This window comes from Pteropus medius, unplaced genomic scaffold (genome assembly GCF_902729225.1).
Source record: "Pteropus medius unplaced genomic scaffold, Ma_sr-lr_union100, whole genome shotgun sequence".
Lineage (NCBI taxonomy): Eukaryota > Metazoa > Chordata > Mammalia > Chiroptera > Pteropodidae > Pteropus > Pteropus medius.
In genome coordinates this window covers 23168550-23186968 of record NW_024349797.1, presented here as the reverse complement: position 1 = coordinate 23186968, position 18419 = coordinate 23168550, and the positions used below count along the sequence as shown (strand labels likewise).

General features: G+C 59.9%; 2 protein-coding genes across 2 annotated transcripts in view; one reads left to right on the top strand and one right to left on the bottom strand.

Annotated features, from left to right (window-relative positions):
* CDC42BPB (CDC42 binding protein kinase beta) overlaps positions 1–9265 on the top strand; it is a 92746-nt gene extending 83481 nt beyond the window's left edge. The window contains 9 exon segments of the mRNA XM_039884288.1: positions 477–1073; positions 3707–3804; positions 3881–3965; positions 4062–4179; positions 4271–4388; positions 4896–5001; positions 5101–5171; positions 7871–7897; positions 7899–9265. Coding sequence (XP_039740222.1) covers positions 477–1073; positions 3707–3804; positions 3881–3965; positions 4062–4179; positions 4271–4388; positions 4896–5001; positions 5101–5171; positions 7871–7897; positions 7899–8429 — 1751 coding nt within the window. The 3' untranslated portion in view covers positions 8430–9265.
* The window catches only part of AMN (amnion associated transmembrane protein), a 10816-nt gene continuing 1574 nt past the window's right edge, over positions 9178–18419 (bottom strand). Inside the window, exons 3-12 of the mRNA XM_039884364.1 lie at positions 13770–13832; positions 13496–13583; positions 13024–13241; positions 12719–12856; positions 12452–12560; positions 12269–12351; positions 11930–12107; positions 11674–11830; positions 11511–11592; positions 9178–11425 (exon numbers count right to left, since the gene is read on the bottom strand). Of these exons, the coding sequence (XP_039740298.1) occupies positions 11345–11425; positions 11511–11592; positions 11674–11830; positions 11930–12107; positions 12269–12351; positions 12452–12560; positions 12719–12856; positions 13024–13241; positions 13496–13583; positions 13770–13832 (1197 nt within the window). The 3' untranslated portion in view covers positions 9178–11344. The remainder of the gene's footprint in view (positions 11426–11510; positions 11593–11673; positions 11831–11929; positions 12108–12268; positions 12352–12451; positions 12561–12718; positions 12857–13023; positions 13242–13495; positions 13584–13769; positions 13833–18419) is intronic.

The window sequence follows — 18419 nt, the reverse complement described above, 5'->3', positions numbered from 1 at the left end:
GCGTGGGACTAGCCCTGCGCCCAGGCCCCGGTGCCGCCCCACGGAGTAGGGCTGCTTTGTGGTGGGCAGTGTCCCTTTCCTGATGGCCGGTGTCCACACGCCGGACCACGTGAAAGAAGGGTGTGCACGGCTGCTCGTGCCTCGGGGTCCAGGTCAAGGGCAAGCCCACAGAGTTAGGGCACCGGGGTGTTGGGTTAGTTTAGGTGCCTGGGGGGTCGGTGCTTTGTTCACCCAAGGGTCTGGTGAGCTCGGAGACAGTCCCTTGTTCCCCAGAAGCAACCCGAGGGTTCTCGGCTTCAGGGGTGAGCTGGAGGGAGGGCCAGGGCCATCATCCCGCACGCAGCATGTCCTAGCCGGGCCCTGGGGCCGCGGGGCTGTGCGGGGTGGCAGGAGCAGAGACAGAGGGTGTGAGTGAGGGTGGCAGGGTGCAGTGGCTCGTGACAGACGCGTGGCCTCACGCCAGGCTTCCTCCACAGTGATCGTCCGCGTCGCCGACTACAAGAAAGTGTACCAGATCGAGCTTGCTCCCGGAGAGAAGGTGGCGGCCGTCCTCTGCGGCCGCAGCCGCCACGTCCACCTCTGCCCCTGGTCTGCCTTCGACGGGGCCGAAGGCAGCGTCGACGTCAAGCTCCCAGAGACAAAGGGCTGCCAGCTCATGGCGGTCGGGACGATGAAGAGGGGCTCTGCCACCTGCCTGTTTGTGGCGGTGAAGCGGCTGGTCCTCTGCTACGAGGTCCAGAGGACTAGGCCTTTCCACAGGAAGTTCAGTGAGGTCGTGGCCCCTGGCACTGTGCAGTGGATGGCCGTGGTCAAGGACAAGCTCTGTGTCGGCTACCCTTCCGGGTTCTCGCTGCTGAGCACCCAGGGAGACGGGCCGGCTGTGACCCTGGTAAATCCCGGTGACCCCTCGCTTGCCTTCCTGTCCCAGCAGTCTTTTGACGCCCTTTGTGCTGTGGAGCTCAAAAGCGAGGAGTACCTGCTTTGCTTCAGCCACATGGGACTGTACGTGGACCCACAAGGCCGGAGGTCACGCATGCAGGAGCTCATGTGGCCTGCGGCGCCTGTCGCCTGTAGTATGTATATGTTTTCTGTTGCCATCCCCCCCGCCGCTGCTTTCACATCGCCCGTCGGCACGTGTCCTATTTGCTTTGGTTCGTCTCCCAGTTCCCCCGGCTGAGGCGCCGGGCGCCGCGGTTTCCGCGGGAGAAAATGGCCCGATCCACCTCCCGGGCCAGCTGAGAGTGGCCTCACAGGTGGCCCCAGGCCCTCTTCCCTGTCACGCCAGCCTGCCGCCCATGGCGCCTTCCCTGTCCCGGGCGTGGCAGGAGCCCCTCGCCGAAGAGTCACTCGTGAACATACACAGCCTGGAAAACCGGCGCAGGTGTCTGGGCTGGCCAGCGGGGCCGGGGCTCCAGGGTCCCAGCCGAGCCTCCTGGGGCGAGCTCTCTCCGACAGCGGTCAGGTCGGGGCTGTCCCGGAAGGCAGTTGAGTCACTCGATGTGTTTAGTCGAAGTGGCTTTCTGTGTGAGTAGTGGCGCTGGGCGGGAGTCGTGCAAGGCCCGAGAGCGTGGAGAGCAAGCCCACAGGAGTCTGGGCTCCGCGGGGTCACCTCCCGCCTGGCCTGCTGTCCCACCTTCAACAGACCCTGACCTCAGAGCCCCGCCTCGCGCTAACTACTGAGGTGGTCTGCACTGCTGAACCAGCAGGTCGGGAAAACCAGGCAGTGATAATGTGAGCCAGAGGGACACGTTCATCTTGAGCCCCAGGGAATGGGGTTGTGGGAATGGGAGGTCCGGCTGGTGTCCGCCTGTAAAATTATCTAGGACCACAACCTTTGCCTCCTTCGGGGCCGGCTTTGCCAGGCTGGCAGAGAACCACAGGGTGTTGGGACCAGGAGCCCAGGCCCGCGAGGTGCCTTGCCTGCCGTTGGCTCTCAAGGGGTCAGTGGGTGTGTCCTGACTCATTAGCCCTGGGCCAGGGCGGAGGCTGGGTGGGCGGCCCAGGGCCCACGGCCGTGACACTCGTGTCCTCCCCTGCCACGCACCGTGGCCTTCGCAGACAGCCAGTGCAGGGATGGCCTCAGAACCACAGGTCTTTCCCTCTAGAAGGCTCACTTTGTGAAAAGTTTGACGTCAAAAAGGACGCAGGTCACTGAGTGCTATTCCCATGACCTCAGCCGTGCGTGAGCCACGTGGATGCCGCCTGGTCTCGGCTCTGATCCCAGGTCACTTCCCGCTGCACAGTGCAGACGCTAAGCCAGTTTTAGAGCTGGTGGGATGATCCTGCGTATCCGAGCCCTGGGCTGAGTGCACACATGTGCTCATCCTCCCCGTCACGTGCGGGCAGTCAGTCCCATGTCACCGGGGAGGACGCTGAGGGCCACGGAGCTGAGATGGCTCGCGTGAGCACGCCGCAGCAGTCGGGCCAGACTCAGCTCCATGAGGCCGCAGCCTGTGCTCTCTCCACCGATGCTGGCTTTTCAGTTGTCTCTCTTCAGCCCGGTGCGCCCTTCATCAGCAAGTCACACGCAGAGACCTTCCTTGGCCCCTCGCGGATGGGGGCCCACACGCCCATAGTGAGAGGTGCTGCCCGAGAGCCCTGTGCGGAGGGACAGGGACCCCAGGTTCTCTAACCATCTTTTTTCCATGTGACACTCAGGGGCCTCCCATTTTGTCTGAACTGTCACCTCCGAGACGGTTTGTTGACTACTTCCAGCATCTTTTGTTTGCTTCCTAAACTCGTTTTATTTTCATTTTTTGTATTCAAAAGAAAGGCTGACCGTGCGGCCCGTTTGGAACATAATGGCAACATAGCAGATTTTAAAAATTCATCTTCAGCTAGTGAAGTGGGACATGGTAAAGATTAATTTTTAAGCATAGAAGGACCGGGAGTCAGGCTGGAGCCATCTGCCAGATGGTGCCGGGGACACCGTGGTGACAGGGCAAGGCTGAGTGTGACGACAGCATGCCTCAGACCATGGGCTCCCCGTTCCTGGCAGGACGTGAGAGCAGCGGACATCCATGGCTGCTTCTCCGTCTTGTTTTTACTGCAGTTTGAAACATAGGGAAAGTCCCCTTAAACTTCAGATGCCACGTGGGCCAGCGGTCCAGGTCTCGTATCTTTGGTATGCTAGGTGGGTTTTCCATCACGCCCTGACGGTGTCCATCACTTAAAACGAGAAGGGACGGACAGCACCAGCTCCAGAGCTCGCTGCAGAATCATGGTTGCCGTCACTCGTGTGTAAGCTCAGACCAGACAGCCAGAGGGGGCCAGGCCTTAGAGGTCACGTGCTATGGGCCGGGCTGGGTCGTCGCCTGGACCTGTGCAGCTGACTTTAAATACTCAGAGACCTGACTCCTTGGCATGTCTCCTAGAAGAAATTCACCTCACAAAACAGGACCGCTGCCCCCTCCCTGAACGTCAGATGTGTTGGGCCTGACGTGTAGTGAGCTTTCACCACGATCACGTGAGCGCTAAGTGAAAACTTCAGGAAGGTCGTCCTCAGCGTCTGTGCGTGGTGTTTCAAATGCCACTGAGTCACGGGAGTGACGGTGACGCATGCGAACGTTGGGTCGTGCCGGCCTGACATTTGGTGGGAGGTTTGGTCGAGTGGGAAGGGCAGGTGTCCACGCCTAGCCCCCACTGTCCCCATCTGACCGGGGGCGGCGGGGCCACCCGCTCACCCCACTTTGCTCCTTGGTGCCAGGTTGCAGCCCGTCGCACGTCACGGTGTACAGCGAGTACGGCGTGGACGTCTTTGACGTGCGCACCATGGAGTGGGTCCAGACCATCGGCCTGCGGAGGGTGAGGCCTGGGCCGGGGGACGGGCAGGTCCCTCCCGCGCACGCCCCACGTGACCACCCCTTCTGGTTTCCGGCAGATACGGCCCCTGAACTCAGAAGGCACCCTCAACCTCCTCAACTGTGAGCCCCCACGCCTAATCTACTTCAAGAGCAAGGTCTCGGGTGAGCCTCTCCACGGGCGGCCACTGCCTGCGGCGCCCGCTGTCCCGCCCAGCAGAGCGCCCCGAGCGCCGGGGTAACCCCGCATCCTCCCCGCAGGTGCGGCACTCAGCGTGCCGGACACCTCCGATAACAGCAAGAAGCAGATGCTTCGCACGCGAAGCAAGCGGCGCTTCGTCTTCAAGGTGCCGGAGGAGGAGAGGCTGCAGCAGCGGCGGTGAGCGGGGGCGTCGTCCCGGGAAGGGACGCACCTTGGAGCCAGGGGGATTGCGCACGCGCGAACCTCAGACACTCTCCCTTTTCCCCAGGGAGATGCTTCGAGACCCGGAACTGAGATCCAAAATGATTTCCAACCCAACCAACTTCAACCATGTGGCCCACATGGGCCCGGGCGACGGGATGCAGGTGCTCATGGACCTGCCTCTGGTGAGCCCCCGGCCGGCTTTCCCCACCCCCGCCCCGCCGGCCTTTCCCTCCTGACCGCCGTGCGTGCGCAGGCAGGTGGCCCCTGGCACGCGGTCCCTGCTGCAGCCCTTCCCTGGCGTTTTCACCACCACAGGGCTGGCCGGTGTCACCCCTCCTGCTGCTCCTAGGAGCTGGGGCTACCCGGGCACCTGTGTTTCTCCAGTGCCTGTTAGTGTCTGATGACAAAGCTGGCTATCAAAAGTGGTTTCTAAGTAACCCCTTGGTACAATTAAGTAACATTTTAACCCTTTTTCAGATCTCAGTTTGGTCTAAAATTGCTATTGCCAGTTTTTAGCTCAAAACTGAACTGAGCGGGCTCGCTGCGGTCCCAGGCCCCGGCCGTGTCTGCCAGCAGACCTTGCAGTTGGCCGGCCTGCTGGGCCTCTGGGATCGGCCAGGCTCTGCCCGGGGCCTGCGCTCCCAGCCAGGGCGCCCCACTCACCCTCACGTGCTCTCCGTTCTGTCCAGAGCGCTGTGCCCCTCTCCCAGGAGGAAAGGCCCGGCCCTGCTCCCAGCAGCCTGTCCCGGCAGCCCCCGCCCAGGACCAAGCCCTACGTCTCCTGGCCGTCGTCAGGTACCCAGGGCCCTGAGCATGGGGTCTGGGAGGCTGGGACTCTGGGCCTTCCCTTCAGCTCGCACTGTCCCTGAGATGACAGCTGTCCTTGTGTCCTAGGTGGACCCGAGCCTGGAGTGGCCGTGCCTCTGAGAAGCATGTCGGATCCCGACCAGGACTTTGACAAAGAGGTGAGACCTGCCTGCCGGGTGTTCGCGGCGCACTGCGTGGAGGATTGGAGTGACCTTTTGTTGAGAGAGGCCCATCTTCCCGGGCACAGCCAAAGGGGCCCAGAGGGCCACCTAGGGGTCCAGGGGTGCGGCTGAGTCACCACCCACAGAAGGAAGGGCAGCCCGATGGCACGAGGCCCCATCAGTTGTCCCCAGTCCCTCCTGGGCTCCCCGATCGTGACTTCTCGGGCTGCACTACAGCAGGTAAGGGTGACATGGATGGTGGCCGTGAGCCTGTCAGAGGACGGTGTGAGTGTCCACCTCCGGGTAATGGCCTGAGCAGCACTGTCCCTTGCTTAGGTCAAGACTTCTGCAGCCTGGAGCCGGGCCTCCCTGCAGGCTCCGCCCTCAAGTCACCTGTTCCCCTGTTCCCCCGCCCAGAGGCCAGGCCAGGCCTGGCAGACTGGCAGACAGCATCTGAGCCCAGAGGGGTCGTGGGGCGAGGCCGTCACTGTGGGACTGAGAAGCGAAAGCCTTGCCGAGGGAAGTTCCCCTGGGTCCCCTCCTAGGCTCTTCTGTGCCACGTCACACCCTCAGAGATGACGTCCCTTGGGTGTGCTCCGTGAAGCACGGGCAGCCTCCGCCTCGGAGAGCCTTCCATGTTGGCCTGTTCCTTCCTGTGATGGCCGCTCGGGCAGGGCACGAGGCCAGCCCGGGGCCACCCTGTCTCAGAAGGTTTCCTGGGTGTCCAGGCCCTGCCCACTGGCAGCCTCCTCGTGCGTGAGGAGGCATAGCTCTGCGCCTCGGTTTCCCCTGCGTGCGACAGGGTGTGGGGCGAGAAAGGGCTGGCACTGGAGCAGCATGGAAGCGAGCGTGGGCCTTTCGGGGGGGCCGCTCCCAAGGGACGGGGCGCGGAGCCGGCAGCCATGCCTTCCACTCCCGAAACCGCACCCCGGCACAGAGGGTGCGTCTTCACGGCTGGGCTGACGGGGCAAAACCAAAAAGGTTTCGTCGCTCACGGTCCTCGTCCTTCCTGCTGGTGCCCGTCGGCCCAGCGTTCCACGCTCCCGAGCCAGGGAAACCGTAAGCTGTGGGTGTTACTGTTGCGAATACTTTTCCCAGTATCACTAACCTTTTAACGTTTTGCGTTTTAAGTTTCATCGTAGTTTTTAATTTTATGCAATCCAGTTTTGTGTTGTTTTTTTTTTAAGATAAACAATGCTGTAGTGTGAGAGTTTGGGGGGTTTTGCTGTTTGCTACTGCGTCCTGAAAACGTATATATGTGCCTGTGTGTGCCTGTAAGACCGTGCGAGGACGAGTGTGTATGGAGTCTGTGTGTGTATGGCTGAGTGTGAATGAGTGAGCAAGGACCTGAGCTGCTTTCTTTCTAAATTAGATGGCACTGGCCCTGTGCCACTCATGTCTCTCCCAACTTGAAACATCTTTATTTCGTGTTAAATTCCTTTGTTGACGTTTCTGCTTCTGGAACCTCTGTTCGCAGAGATGGGTCACTTCTCCGCCAGCACCACCTGTAACAGGAAATCGGGCAAAGCAGATCTCTCTGTTCTCCCTTTTCAGCAATTTCTTAGCTATTTTTTATTTTCTCCTTCAAGTAAATTTTAAAACCAGGTTGCTGGCCCCGTAATGAAGAGGTGAAAATTGGGGTTACATTGACTTGGGAGATTAATTTGGGGTCTTCATCCCGATTCCTGCATAGGGACAGTGAGCCCTCACGCCTGCAGATTGTGTTTGTGGTTACTAAGTTTATTCTTAAGAATTTCAATGATTGTGTTGCCACTGTAAGAATTTAATCTTGTTTTCCCTACCTGTTAATGTCATGAGAGTGGATTTCCTTGCATCCTGAGGATAAATCCTTGGTCTTGACGTGTTAACCTTACTTTCTCGGTCGTGTCCTCGGCCGGCTTCGTATGCGGGGTGTGCGGGCCTCACCTCTGATTTTGGATGCCCGCGTCTCTTGTTGCCATGATACAGGCAGGGCTCCCGGCGCCCTTCAAACTGCCTGAGATTCTTTCAGGTGCCGTTATAAACGGAACTGTTTTCTTAATTTCCTTTCAGATGGTTCATTGCTGGTGAACAGAAACACATCTAATGTTTGTGTGTTGATCTTGTAACCTGCGAGTTCGCTGAAGTTGTTTAGCTTTTTGCTGAGGTCTTTGGGATTTTCCGTACATAGTCGCATCATTTGCGAACAGAGATGGTTTCACTTCTGTTCCAGCTGAGGTGCCTTTTTCTTGTCCCTGCCTAATCGCTGCCGTTAGAACCTCTGCGGTGTGGACTGGTGGGGAGAGTCAGTCCAACCTTGCCTTGTTGGTAATCTCAGGGAAAGCTCTGTCTTTCACTGTCAAGTACGAAGTTGGCTGTGGATTTTTCATGGAGACTGTCACGTTGAGAAAGTTTCTCATTCTTTATCGTGAATGTCACGTCTGTGGCTTGTGACTGCTGGATTATGGTGGTGTCTGCTTTCTGCATGGTGTTGGTCATTCTCTTTGGTAATTATAATCACTAAGTCATTGATGGGGTTCTGGCTTATGATCTCTCACCAGCAAGCTTAAGGACCAGTGGGTGCTCTCAGAATAAGAAAAGAGGGAGCCGTGGCCACTCCTGTCCCCCACGAACACCCACGTTGGGCTGGGCAGCACGCCCTGCACTGCGCATGCCCAGGGCACCGGGTTTCCATGCTGTCCCCTTTGTCTTCACAGCCTGATTCAGATTCCACCAAACACTCGACTCCATCCAACAGCTCCAACCCCAGTGGCCCTCCGAGCCCCAACTCCCCCCACAGGAGCCAGCTCCCTCTCGAAGGCCTGGAGCAACCGGCTTATGACGCCTGAAGCCACCGCCTCACCACCACGGGCCAGGGAGCCAAGGGTGGCCTCCAACACCAGTGCCAAGACTGAGCTGACCCTCCAGTGTTGTCCGAGGAAATGTAGAATCACTTTGTGGATATGGAGATGGAAAAAAGTCTCTCTGGCTAACAGTGATCGGTTTCAGGCCGCGTTGTTCGTGGCAGGAGACCGGACCCTTCGCCTACGCAGCTGTGAGGTGAGGCGACGCTGTTCCGTTTGCACACGAGGGGCCAGCACCCGGCCTCTCCCGCCCAGAACAAGCCAAGAGGTCCCAGGGGGCCCTGGCACCGCTCTGCTCAGGAAGCGGACGGCCCCGGACGGCCTCGGTCACGAGCCTGCGCCCTCCGTCCCCAAACTGCTTCCTGGGACCGCGGAGAGTGTGGGAGAGCTGTGCCGTTCGCGCCGTCACTAGAATGTCAAAGACAGGAAAGAGGAAGTTGGTTAGTGGCCTTTTATTCATTTTGCCATCAGAGTCAGGTGCAGAAGCCCTTCTGCCAACCTTGTGGCCATGGATGAGGCCCATTACGAGTGACGCCCGCCCTACCCTGGGTCCCCTGTGTTAGTCCATTCCCGGTCACAACCACGAAGTGTCGCCAGTAAACTACTGTGAAGTCAGCTGTGCTGTTCCCCGCTCGCTTTCACAGCCTCTGCCCCTGCCATAAAGTGGACAGTCCTGTGCAGCCAGCCAGGCCCCGGGCCGCTGGGCGAGGAGGCCAGAGGCCTAGGTGCCCAAGGGCAGGCTACGAGACGCCCCACCCGCCCCGTCCTGCCCCTGCATGGAGCCCCGTGATTGGTTCCCGTGTGGATCATTAGCCTCACCTAGTACTGCTGCACATTGTCCCTGCCCAGGCGTGGTCAGCTCCTCACCTGTGTTCACTCTGCCTTCCGTGTCACGTGTGAGTCATCGGGTTGGCGGGCCGTCTGAAGCGGCCGGCACACAGCTTGTTCGCGGCCCAGCACTGGCTTTTCCCTGCTCTCCCGCCAGTCGACGTTCTTGGAGCGCTGGATGAGACATGCACTTACCTGGAGTCAGCACTGAGTGACGTGGCTGCCACCGGCCCGCCTGCGGGTGTCACGCACCTAGCACCTGCCCACTACCCACGCCCTGAGCCTTCTGCTGGGGCTGGCACCTGCTGGGGCTTCTGGTTTTTACTTTTTTAATGTAAGTCTGAGTCTTTGTAATTATTGAATCGTGAGAACATTTTTGAACAATTTACCTGTCAATAAAGCAGAAGGCACAGTTTTAAAGTTCTCGGTTTCCTGAATGTAATGATCTGGCCCCGAGTGTCTGGCCCCAGGAATGCCCTGTGCTGGAATTGCCTGCCCTAAAGGCAGTAAAAGAGCCATTTTGCCTGCGGAACTGTTGCTGGCCATTCCCTCGGGGGTCACGCGACAGGCACAAGTGGCCTCTGGACCTGGGACCTCGCACCTGCCAAGCTGTCGGTGGAGGCCTCCTGGGTCCTGGGGCTGCCTAGAGCAGGAGAGAACCCTGCCCACGCCAGTCACTGGGAGGCGGGGCTGCGTGGCCTCCCTGAGGAGTCAGTTTCCTGAGGGCAGGGAGCAGCCTGTGCCGGAGGGGGTTCTTTTTGCCCTGCTGAGACAGCCCCCCTGCCCTGCCCCACAGAAAGTTCTTGGTAAAGCGAGGGCAGTGATGAGACCTGCCAGCGAGGGTGGTGTGAGGGTACAATGACATGCCAGGAGCCACCAGTGAGCACTTTGTGGTGGCCCTGGGGCTCTGTGCCAGTCAGCACGGCGGGGCCCGCCCTCAGTGGCATGTGTGGAGCTCCCCGTCTCAACCACAGTGACACCAGCCCCTCTACCGGCGCAGTCGCCCAGGGCCAGGCCACCTCACTGCGGGGCTTCCGTGGTCACAGCGGGGAAGGAATGTGACAAACTTCAGACATGCTGGCTCCAGAGTTGCCCAGAAGGGCTTCACATCCCCTCTGCTCCCATTGTCTTGGCAAATCACAACAGCCCTGGCCTCCCAGGGGACAGAAGGCGCTCTTCCCACCTGCCTCTGAAGGGGCCTGGGAGTGGCAGAGGCCACACGAGGCACAGGTGGAGCCTTTGAGAAACACGAGTGGAATCGCAGCAGCTGGAAACACTGAAGAGTGGCGAGTGGGCACGGGGCTGGCTTCCGGGCAGGTGGGTTAGTCTCGGCCCCGCGTGGTGTCCGTGCGGCATGAGGCCAAGGCCCCTGGCGTGAGTCTGAAACAGGCGCTCAAGTGTCAGCCATGTGTTAAAATTGAAATGCCGCTGTACAACGAACGGTGGCGTCCTTGCTGCACAGCACCAGGAGCGACAACCGCATGCAACACGGGGCAGCCTCGCAGACGAGACGCCAGCCGCCAAGCATGGCTCTGGCGACGGGCTATGAAAAATTAACCCAGTGTCAGAAGTCAGCAGGGGTTGGGGTTGGGAGGTTGGGGTTGGGGCAAGGACTGACGACATTTCTAAGCTCTTTTTTGGTTACACAGAAAGGTCACTTAGCAGTACAATTTTACACAGAGTCAAAGTAGGGTGGGTGTCCTACTTGGGGCTGCTCAGCCCTGGCGCCACCCCGCTGCCCCCATCAGAACAGCCATCAGAATGGGGAGGGCAAGGCCTGGCCTTGCAGTGATGGGCACCAAACCACCCATTCAGCAGGCTGCGCCCTGCCTGCACTCACCTGCTCCACCACTGCAGGGACAGCCCCACCTGCTGCCTCCAGAAGGGACTGGCCCACCCCATCGCTCCAGGACTGTGTTCCTGGGACTGTAGGCAGCCCGGAGGCAGTCACGTTCCCCTAGCTGGCCCCGAGCCGCTTGGCATGGCATGGGGGGAGGTGGGGAGCCAACAGCCCACCTTTCTCTACCCTCACCAGTGCTTCAACCTCCTGGGCTCTAGTCCGCTCCCCTTTTCCCTTAGGGGTCGCAGGCTTCCTGCACCCGCTCCTCCAGTGCCAGGGGCAGCCTGACCCAGTTCTGGGTCGCAGGGCGAGAAGCCACTAGTCACCAGGTAGGGCTCAGGGCTGCCCTTGGTGGCCTGCCACGCAGCTGGCGGGGACGGGCTCTGAGGACCACCACTCAGGTAGCAACTGTCACCAATGCCCTCCCAGCTACTGCGAGGCAGGGGCAAGGGAGGTGGCGCAGTGGGCAGAGTACCCACGGACTGCAGGTGCAGGAAACCCTTTATTGGGCAAGGGCACCGTGCCTGGCACGCCGGGGATTGGAAGGTGTGGAGGGCGGGAGGCGGGGGTCCCACAGGGCCAGGGACCCGCACAGTCGGCCAGGCGACACGGGGCGGCGGGGCGAGGGGGAGGGCAGGAGACGCGCGTCCGGCGGCTGCTCAGGCCTCGGCCTCGGCAAACAGCGGGTTGTTGAAGTAGCTCTGGCTGGTGCTCTGGGCGTCCGCCTGCCCGGCCACGGGCTGAGGGGTTGGGGCGCAGAGTCAGGGGCCGGCGGGCGCCGAGCCCGGCCCGGGGAGGCCCGCACAGTCCCCACGGCCCCCTCACCAGCACTTCCTTGTACATCGGGTTCTGGAAGCCCAGGTGCGGCTCTTCCGGCGCGGGGACCGCCGCGTCGCGCCTCCTCCACCTGCGGGTAGGGACTCTCGTGAGCCCCCCGCGGCCCCGTCCCGCGTACCCGAGCCCCACCCCGCGGCCCCGCCCCGCGTACCTGAGCCTCCCCGTGCAGTGCAGCAACAGCACCAGCAGCAACACCAGCAGCACGGCCGCCAGTGCCCCGAGCAACCCGCCCAGCCCCCACGCCGAACCGCCACCGCCGGGCGCGCCCGACAACCGGACGGTCGCCGACAGGACCCCGAGGGCCTCGCCTGCAACGGAGGACGGGGCTCAGTCTCCCCCGGGCGGGGAGGGGCGGGGCGGGGCGCAGCGGGGAAGGGGTGGGGGGCGCGCGGGGCGTCCGCGGTTACCGTGCTCCGCGAGGTCGGCCAGGAGGGCCGCGGCCAGCCGCCGCGCGCCGCCCGTCTCGGGCCCCGTCTCCGCCAGCACCACCTGGATCTCTGTGTCGCCCCCCGCGCCCGTGGCCTCGCGGGGCTGGGTCCGGCGCGGCACCTTAGACACGGCCACTCGCAGGCCCTGGTACTGGGGCTGGAGAGGAAGACAGAGTTGGCCCGAGAACTCGGCCCCTCGGCGACGGTGGGGACGGGGTCAAATGGTAGAGAGTGGACGCGTCACTAAGGAGGCTGGGGGGGTCCCAGGCGAGGGCTGCGAAGGTGGTGGGGACCCGGGTTGGGTCGCGGCCCCATTACCAGGGTTAAGAAGTCGTGCAGCAGCCGCGCCCGGAACCTCTCCAGGTCAAAGGCAGGGCCGTAGGTCAGCGACACGACGGCTCCTGCGGCAGGAGAGTAGGGGTCAGCGCCGCGCGGGCCAGGGACCGATGGGGAAACTGAGACTGGGAGCGAGCCAGGCAGGGGCCGGGCGGGGACGCTCACCGCAGAGGTCGCAGCACTGCCCCTGCGGTCGGAGGGCGTCACTGCAGGCGGCCGAGGGGCAGCGGCCGCCCAGGGGCTGGAGCAGGGCCGCGCAGATCCCCGGCTGCACCTGGGGGCGGAGCGGAGTCAGCGCAGGGAGGGCGAGGGGCCGCCCGCGAGGTCGGCCGCAAGCGGGCCGGAGACGGCTGGGTGCAGCGGCTCCAGGCCCAGCGCCGCCGCCGCCGCCCCCGCGCGGTGCCCACGTCGCCCGCTGTGGGCCCTGCTCACCTCGGCGTTGCCGCAGACGCAGCCCGACCGGTCAGCGCAGGCCTCGGAGCCCACGCTCAGCGTGCCCGGACCGTGAAAGCGCAGGCGGCCGGCCCGAGACTCCAGGAAAACAGTCAGGTCCTCGTCGCGCGTGAAATTCTACGGTGGCCGAAACGCCAGCGGAGCCCGCCCGAGGAAGGGACAATATCGGCGTGCTCAGAACCCACGGGTCCACACTACAGGGCTGGAGGCGCTGGGGGAGGAGCCCTGCCAGGGCCCGGCGCGGGGCCGACACCGAGCCGCCTCGTCCCTGCGCCCCCACTTACCTGGCCCAGGGCCGAGACGCTGTGGACGCGCACGGTGCGGGCGTCCGGGCCGAGGTCCACCCGGAAGGAGGTGTCTGGCGGGAAGACGACGTCGTCGTGGCGGCAGGGCACGCGTTCGGCGTCCACGAAGAAGAGGCCGTGAGCCGCGGCCTCGGAGCGCCACGAGCGCGGGTCGTGCCAGGAGAAGCGGTCGGGGTCGAGGAAGACGGCAGGGGCACCTGCGCGGACGCGCGAGCCTGAGCCCGGCCCGGGCCCTCGCGGAGACGTGCCCGTCCACGCCCCGCCCCCAGACTCGCCCTCCAACCAGGACACGCTCCCCGGGCCCCGCCCCGACAACGCCCCACCCCTAAGCCGGGCCCCGCCCCCGACACGCCCGCGTGGCCCCGCCCCCGGCACGCTCCAACGCGGACCTCGCCCTTCCCGCGCGGCCCCGCGTCCGGCCCCGCGTCCGGCCCCGGCCTCGCCCTCTCACCTGCGCTGCAGTCCAGGTCCGAGCTGGTGTCCGAGGCGCTGAATCTGGCTCCTGAGGCCAGAACGAGTTCCCCGTCCAGTGGCAGGAGCTGCAGGAAGTGCAGGCTGAGGCGGCGCCACGCGGTGTTCCAGGGCGTCCGAGGGTCTCACTCTGCGCCCACCCCCGTCCCCCGTGTCTCTGGGGAGGAAAACCTAGACCGTGGCCAAGGGAGCTGGCGGGTGAGGGTCAAATAGGTGGGGGGGAGCAGAGCCGCTGGCCAAGGAATTGGACCTACCCTGAGACCTGGGCGCGTGGAAAGTTTGGGGCAGGGGCCCCTCCCCAGGGCTGTCGCCCTCCCCTGTCACCCCGGAGAAACTGCAAGGCAAGGGCTCACGGGTTCCAGGAACCCACGTCGCTGGGAAGTCTAAAGGCAACCCTGAACCTTGCGAAAGAGGGGAGGGGGCTACAGCTGGACGGAGAAGGGGTGCCAGAAGTGGCGGGAGGGTAAGGGGGCCCTGCAGTCGCCCCTGTCTCCCCTCCAGCCTGGGCTCCACCATGGCAACTGGTTCACCACAGAAAAGCCTTGGCCCTCAGCTATTGGCAGCAAGAGGGCCAAGAGGAGAGGAAAGACTGGCCCCCTCAAACACTCCCTCCATTGCCCCAGGATCCCACCACCATTCCTCTTGACGGACACCCCCCGCCCCCCGCCCGTGATTAGGGTTGGAGGTGAGTGCTGGGGTCATGAAGAGTTCAGCGGAATCAAGGGCCATCTCCCCAGGGCCCAGCCTCCTGTCCCAACGCACTGGGCAAGGCCTGCCCTTCGGCCTGTCCCCAAGCACTGGACCTGACCAGGAGGCCAACCTCTGCAGGGACATGGGGCCACAGACCAACTACGCCCACACCGAAGGGCACAGCACTGTGACAAGGCAGCCCCACCCCCAAGCACCAGGGCGTGCCCGGAAGACGGACACAGGATGCCTAGGAAGAGGGGAGATGTTAGTGATGTGTAGCATGAACTCATTTTTTAAAAAGAAACAGGGAAAAATATAAATAAGTTATGAAAAGCAATACTTGAAAGGAAGAGCGTGGAGGGTGAGAGGAACACGCGGGCTGATCCCGCGGAAGAGCGGTGAGCTGGGCGTTCCCGTTACGGAACTCTCCAGAAGACAGCGGGAAAGGACTGAGAGATGGGAGCCCGAGAGACCGCGGATTGGGATCAAAGTGCGAAAAGTCAGACACCAGGGTGGACTAGAGAGAAAACATTCGAAGAAACGAGGAAGGTGAATTTTCTAGATTTGAAGAAAGCTGGGAAACTTCAATTCGAAAAGCACCATCGAGTCCCAAGTGAGAAATGAGGAAAAGTCACACCTGGACATGTGACAGTTTGCTTACGAATATCAAAGACACAGAGAACATTCTAAAAGCTTCAGAGAAAGAACAGATCGCCTAGGGAAAAAAAAAAATCAGAAATCAGGTTTCTCAGCAACAACGATGGATGTAAAAAGAGAGTAGAATAATATTTCGTGTACCGAAGGAAGATAACTTTCCATCTAAAATTTCATATCCAGACAAACTTCTGTTCAAATCCAAGAGCATAATAAAAATATCCTCAAGTCTGATCGCCACACAAAGACCTACCCTGAAAACAGGCTTGGACGAAGTAAGGAGGAAAGAAATCCAGAAGCTGAGAGATACGGGAAGTCAGGGTGATGCGATGCTTTGGTACAGCTTTCCGTTATCTTTAAAAAATTTTTTAAAGCTAGGATTAAAATGCGACGGGGGAGGGGGAGGACCAAAAGGACAGAACTTGCTTGTCGTAGGAAGATACAGATATTGAAAAGTTTAAGAAATCAAAAGGAGGGCCAAATCTGAAAACCTGGATGGAATATACCAATTTCTAGAAAAATTTAAAACATCAAAACTGACACATGAAGCAATAGAGAATTTAAATAGACCAGCAAGCAGTAAAGAGATTCAACTGCTAGTCAAGGACCTCTTATTTTCAAAATCCCCAATCCAAATGTTTTTATAGGTTCAGTATTCTAAACTCTCAAGGAACAATTAATTTCTTACAGGACTTGTTCTGGAAAACAGAAAAAAGAATGGACATTGCCCAGTTCATTTTATGAGGCCAGTGTGGTCTTGATTCCAAAACCAGATAAAGGAGAATCCAAGATAAGAACAATTATAGACTCGTTTTAGTTATAAATGCAGATGCAAAAATCCTAAATAAAGTATTAGCTGACTAGATCCCACAGTGTATTTTAAAAGTACGTGGTGATCAAAGGGTTCATGTCCCAGGAATGCAGGAAGGAAGGAAAGGGGACGTCCAGGCCACATGTATAATGGCGTCCAGCAGGTGGCAACAGAGAGTCTTGGCTAATCGGGTCATTATGACCAGGAAGCCAGTCTTGACGAAGTGGGACGTTTGAAGAAGTGGCATGCCTTTTGACCTGCACTTGCAGCACGGTGCCAGGGGGACATCTGTCTTGCAAGGATGGTTCAACCTCAGAAAACCTCATTAACTGGCTAAAGGAGGGGAGAAAAATCGCACCCCAATCCTTGTAGAGAAAAAGGAAAAAGCCCAACAACCTACTTAAGAATTTAAAAAATACTGCTAGCCAACTAGCAGTAGAATAGAATTTCTACAACTTAATAAAATTTATGCACCAAAACCCTACAGCAAACACTACATTCAGTGGAGAAACGACATGCCTCCTCTTTCACCTCGGAACGAGACAGGATGCTGACTTTGGTCACTTTTGCTTGGCATAGGGGAGGTAAAAGGGGTTAAGAATGGAAGGGAAAAGGAATGGCTGTCATTATTTACAAAAAGAACCAAGTGGAGACTATAACATTTAAAAATCAAGCACCATTCACAATATAAACCAAAGTATAAAGTATTTGTGAATTAACTGATACTCTATAAGACCTCTGTCGGGCCCACTGTCAAGCTCTGTAAAGAGGGTTATGATGGGTGGAGCCCACGCCCTCGAATGGCCCCCTTGCTGGTATAAAGCTGGCGATCCTCCCCAGTCAAAAGCCCAGGGTTCTGGTGGTGTTGCTGGTGGCGTTACCCGATTCGCATGCTCTGTGACAATCAGATCCACAAAGGACTAGTTGACCTTGTGACAAGAGTGAAGGGGGCAAGTTGTCCCATGGATACGAAGACCTCCCAGACAGCCTCAGTGAGAGCACAGCGTGGTGTGGGCAGGAGGTAGGCAGAGCGACCAAAGGGGGCACTCAGAGCCCCGCACGCACCCTGGGTGGCTGGTGAAGATGGCAGCACCCCAAAGCCAAGGGGCAAGGCTGGTGGTTTGGAGGAGGACGTGGGACTTTGGGCTCATGCCAAAGACGAGAACAAAGCTGGTTCCCTAACTAGTGCCCTTGATGACAAGACTATGACTTAACAGACGTAATATATGGTCAATTGTAGCTGTGACTGTGAAACGCAGTTAAAAGGCAACAGGTTTTCTTTCGACAGGTTACTATGGAGTTGGTGTTCGGCGAGGGGCGGCATGGGCAGAGTCCCCAGGGAGAAGATAGACGGGATTGACCGACAGAAAACAGGAGCTGCCCCCCAAACCAGAACTGGGCGAAGGGTAGAAATGGGAGGGGAGAGGGGGCTTGGGAGGAAGAAAATGCCGGGGAGAGGAGCCCCGAACCTGGGAACTACAAATTAGAACACTGACGTCGCTGCGCCTGTGACTAGCTGCAGGACAATGCTGAGTGCTGGGCAGTGGAGGAGGGGACACCATGCAGCGGGAGTGGCAGGCGGCCATCGGCAGTGCTGGGTCCATCCGCCCTCCGCCAGCGGGAACCTTGGGGCCGTTGCACCCTGTCCCTGGGCCCCCGAGCAGTTCCCACTCGGGTCCTCTAAAGAAGAGGGTGGGAGGTGAGGGGGGACCCCAGGGGCTGCGTGCGGGACATGAGTGCCCAGAACCCAGAACCTGTGGAAAGGGAGGAGGGGCTCCCTATCTGGAACAGCCGGATGAGGGGGCCTATGGGGCAGCGAATGAACAAATGAATGAATGTTGTCTCTTTTAAGATCCCCAAGTTCTTCCAGAGATCATCAAAATAACAAATTGGCTGGGAGGGGCCCCTAGGCCGTGGCACCCCCACCCCTACCAACTCTCCTGCCCGCGGGACCCCGCCTGCCCCAGGCCACTGCCCAGGTGCCATGGTTAAGCATGAGGGGCACTGGGTCCAGCCACTGTCCCCAGGACTCTGACCCCTTTGTGCCTGAATCTTTGGGCTGGACAAATGTCTGCGGGGACCAGGGTCCCTCAGCCTCTGTCCGATGTCCCCTCCCAAGAGAGGGTCCCAGAATCTATGCTGCTTTTGAAACCCATCAATTAACCAGCAGCCTCCTAGGGATCCCCAAACCCTGCAGGAGATTTGGCGGGGCCAGGCCACCTCATGTCCCCCACTCATCCACACAAGATCCAGTGGAGAGGATGCCAACCCTGAAAACCACGCCCAGAGCCCCGGCTCCGCCCCTCACTAAGGCGTGGCTTGCTGGCAGGTCCCAGGTAACAGGAAAACGATCTGCCCCAGGCAGTGCCAGGCCCTGGGCTCCAGCCTTCCCCAGGGCTGGGCCCTGAGACCCTCCAACCTGAGGAATGACGCTGCAAATTAGGGACGGGCCACCCTTTTCGCAATGGGCTGGACAGTAAATAGCCTAAGTTTTGCTGTCCACACGGTCTTGTCACAGCCCATGACAGTGTCCATATATGTAGTGACTAAATGGGGTGGGGGCGCTGTGTAGCTAAAACTTTATCTACAGACATAAAGGTTGAGTTCCACATACTTTTTGCTGGCCACGAAATAGTGTCCTTCTTTAGAATTTTTTGCCCATTTAAAAACGTGAAAACCATTCTTAGCTCCAGCCCCACCAGGAAGGCGGGGCGGCATTCGGGCAGCTTGAGGGCAGTAACAGACAGCA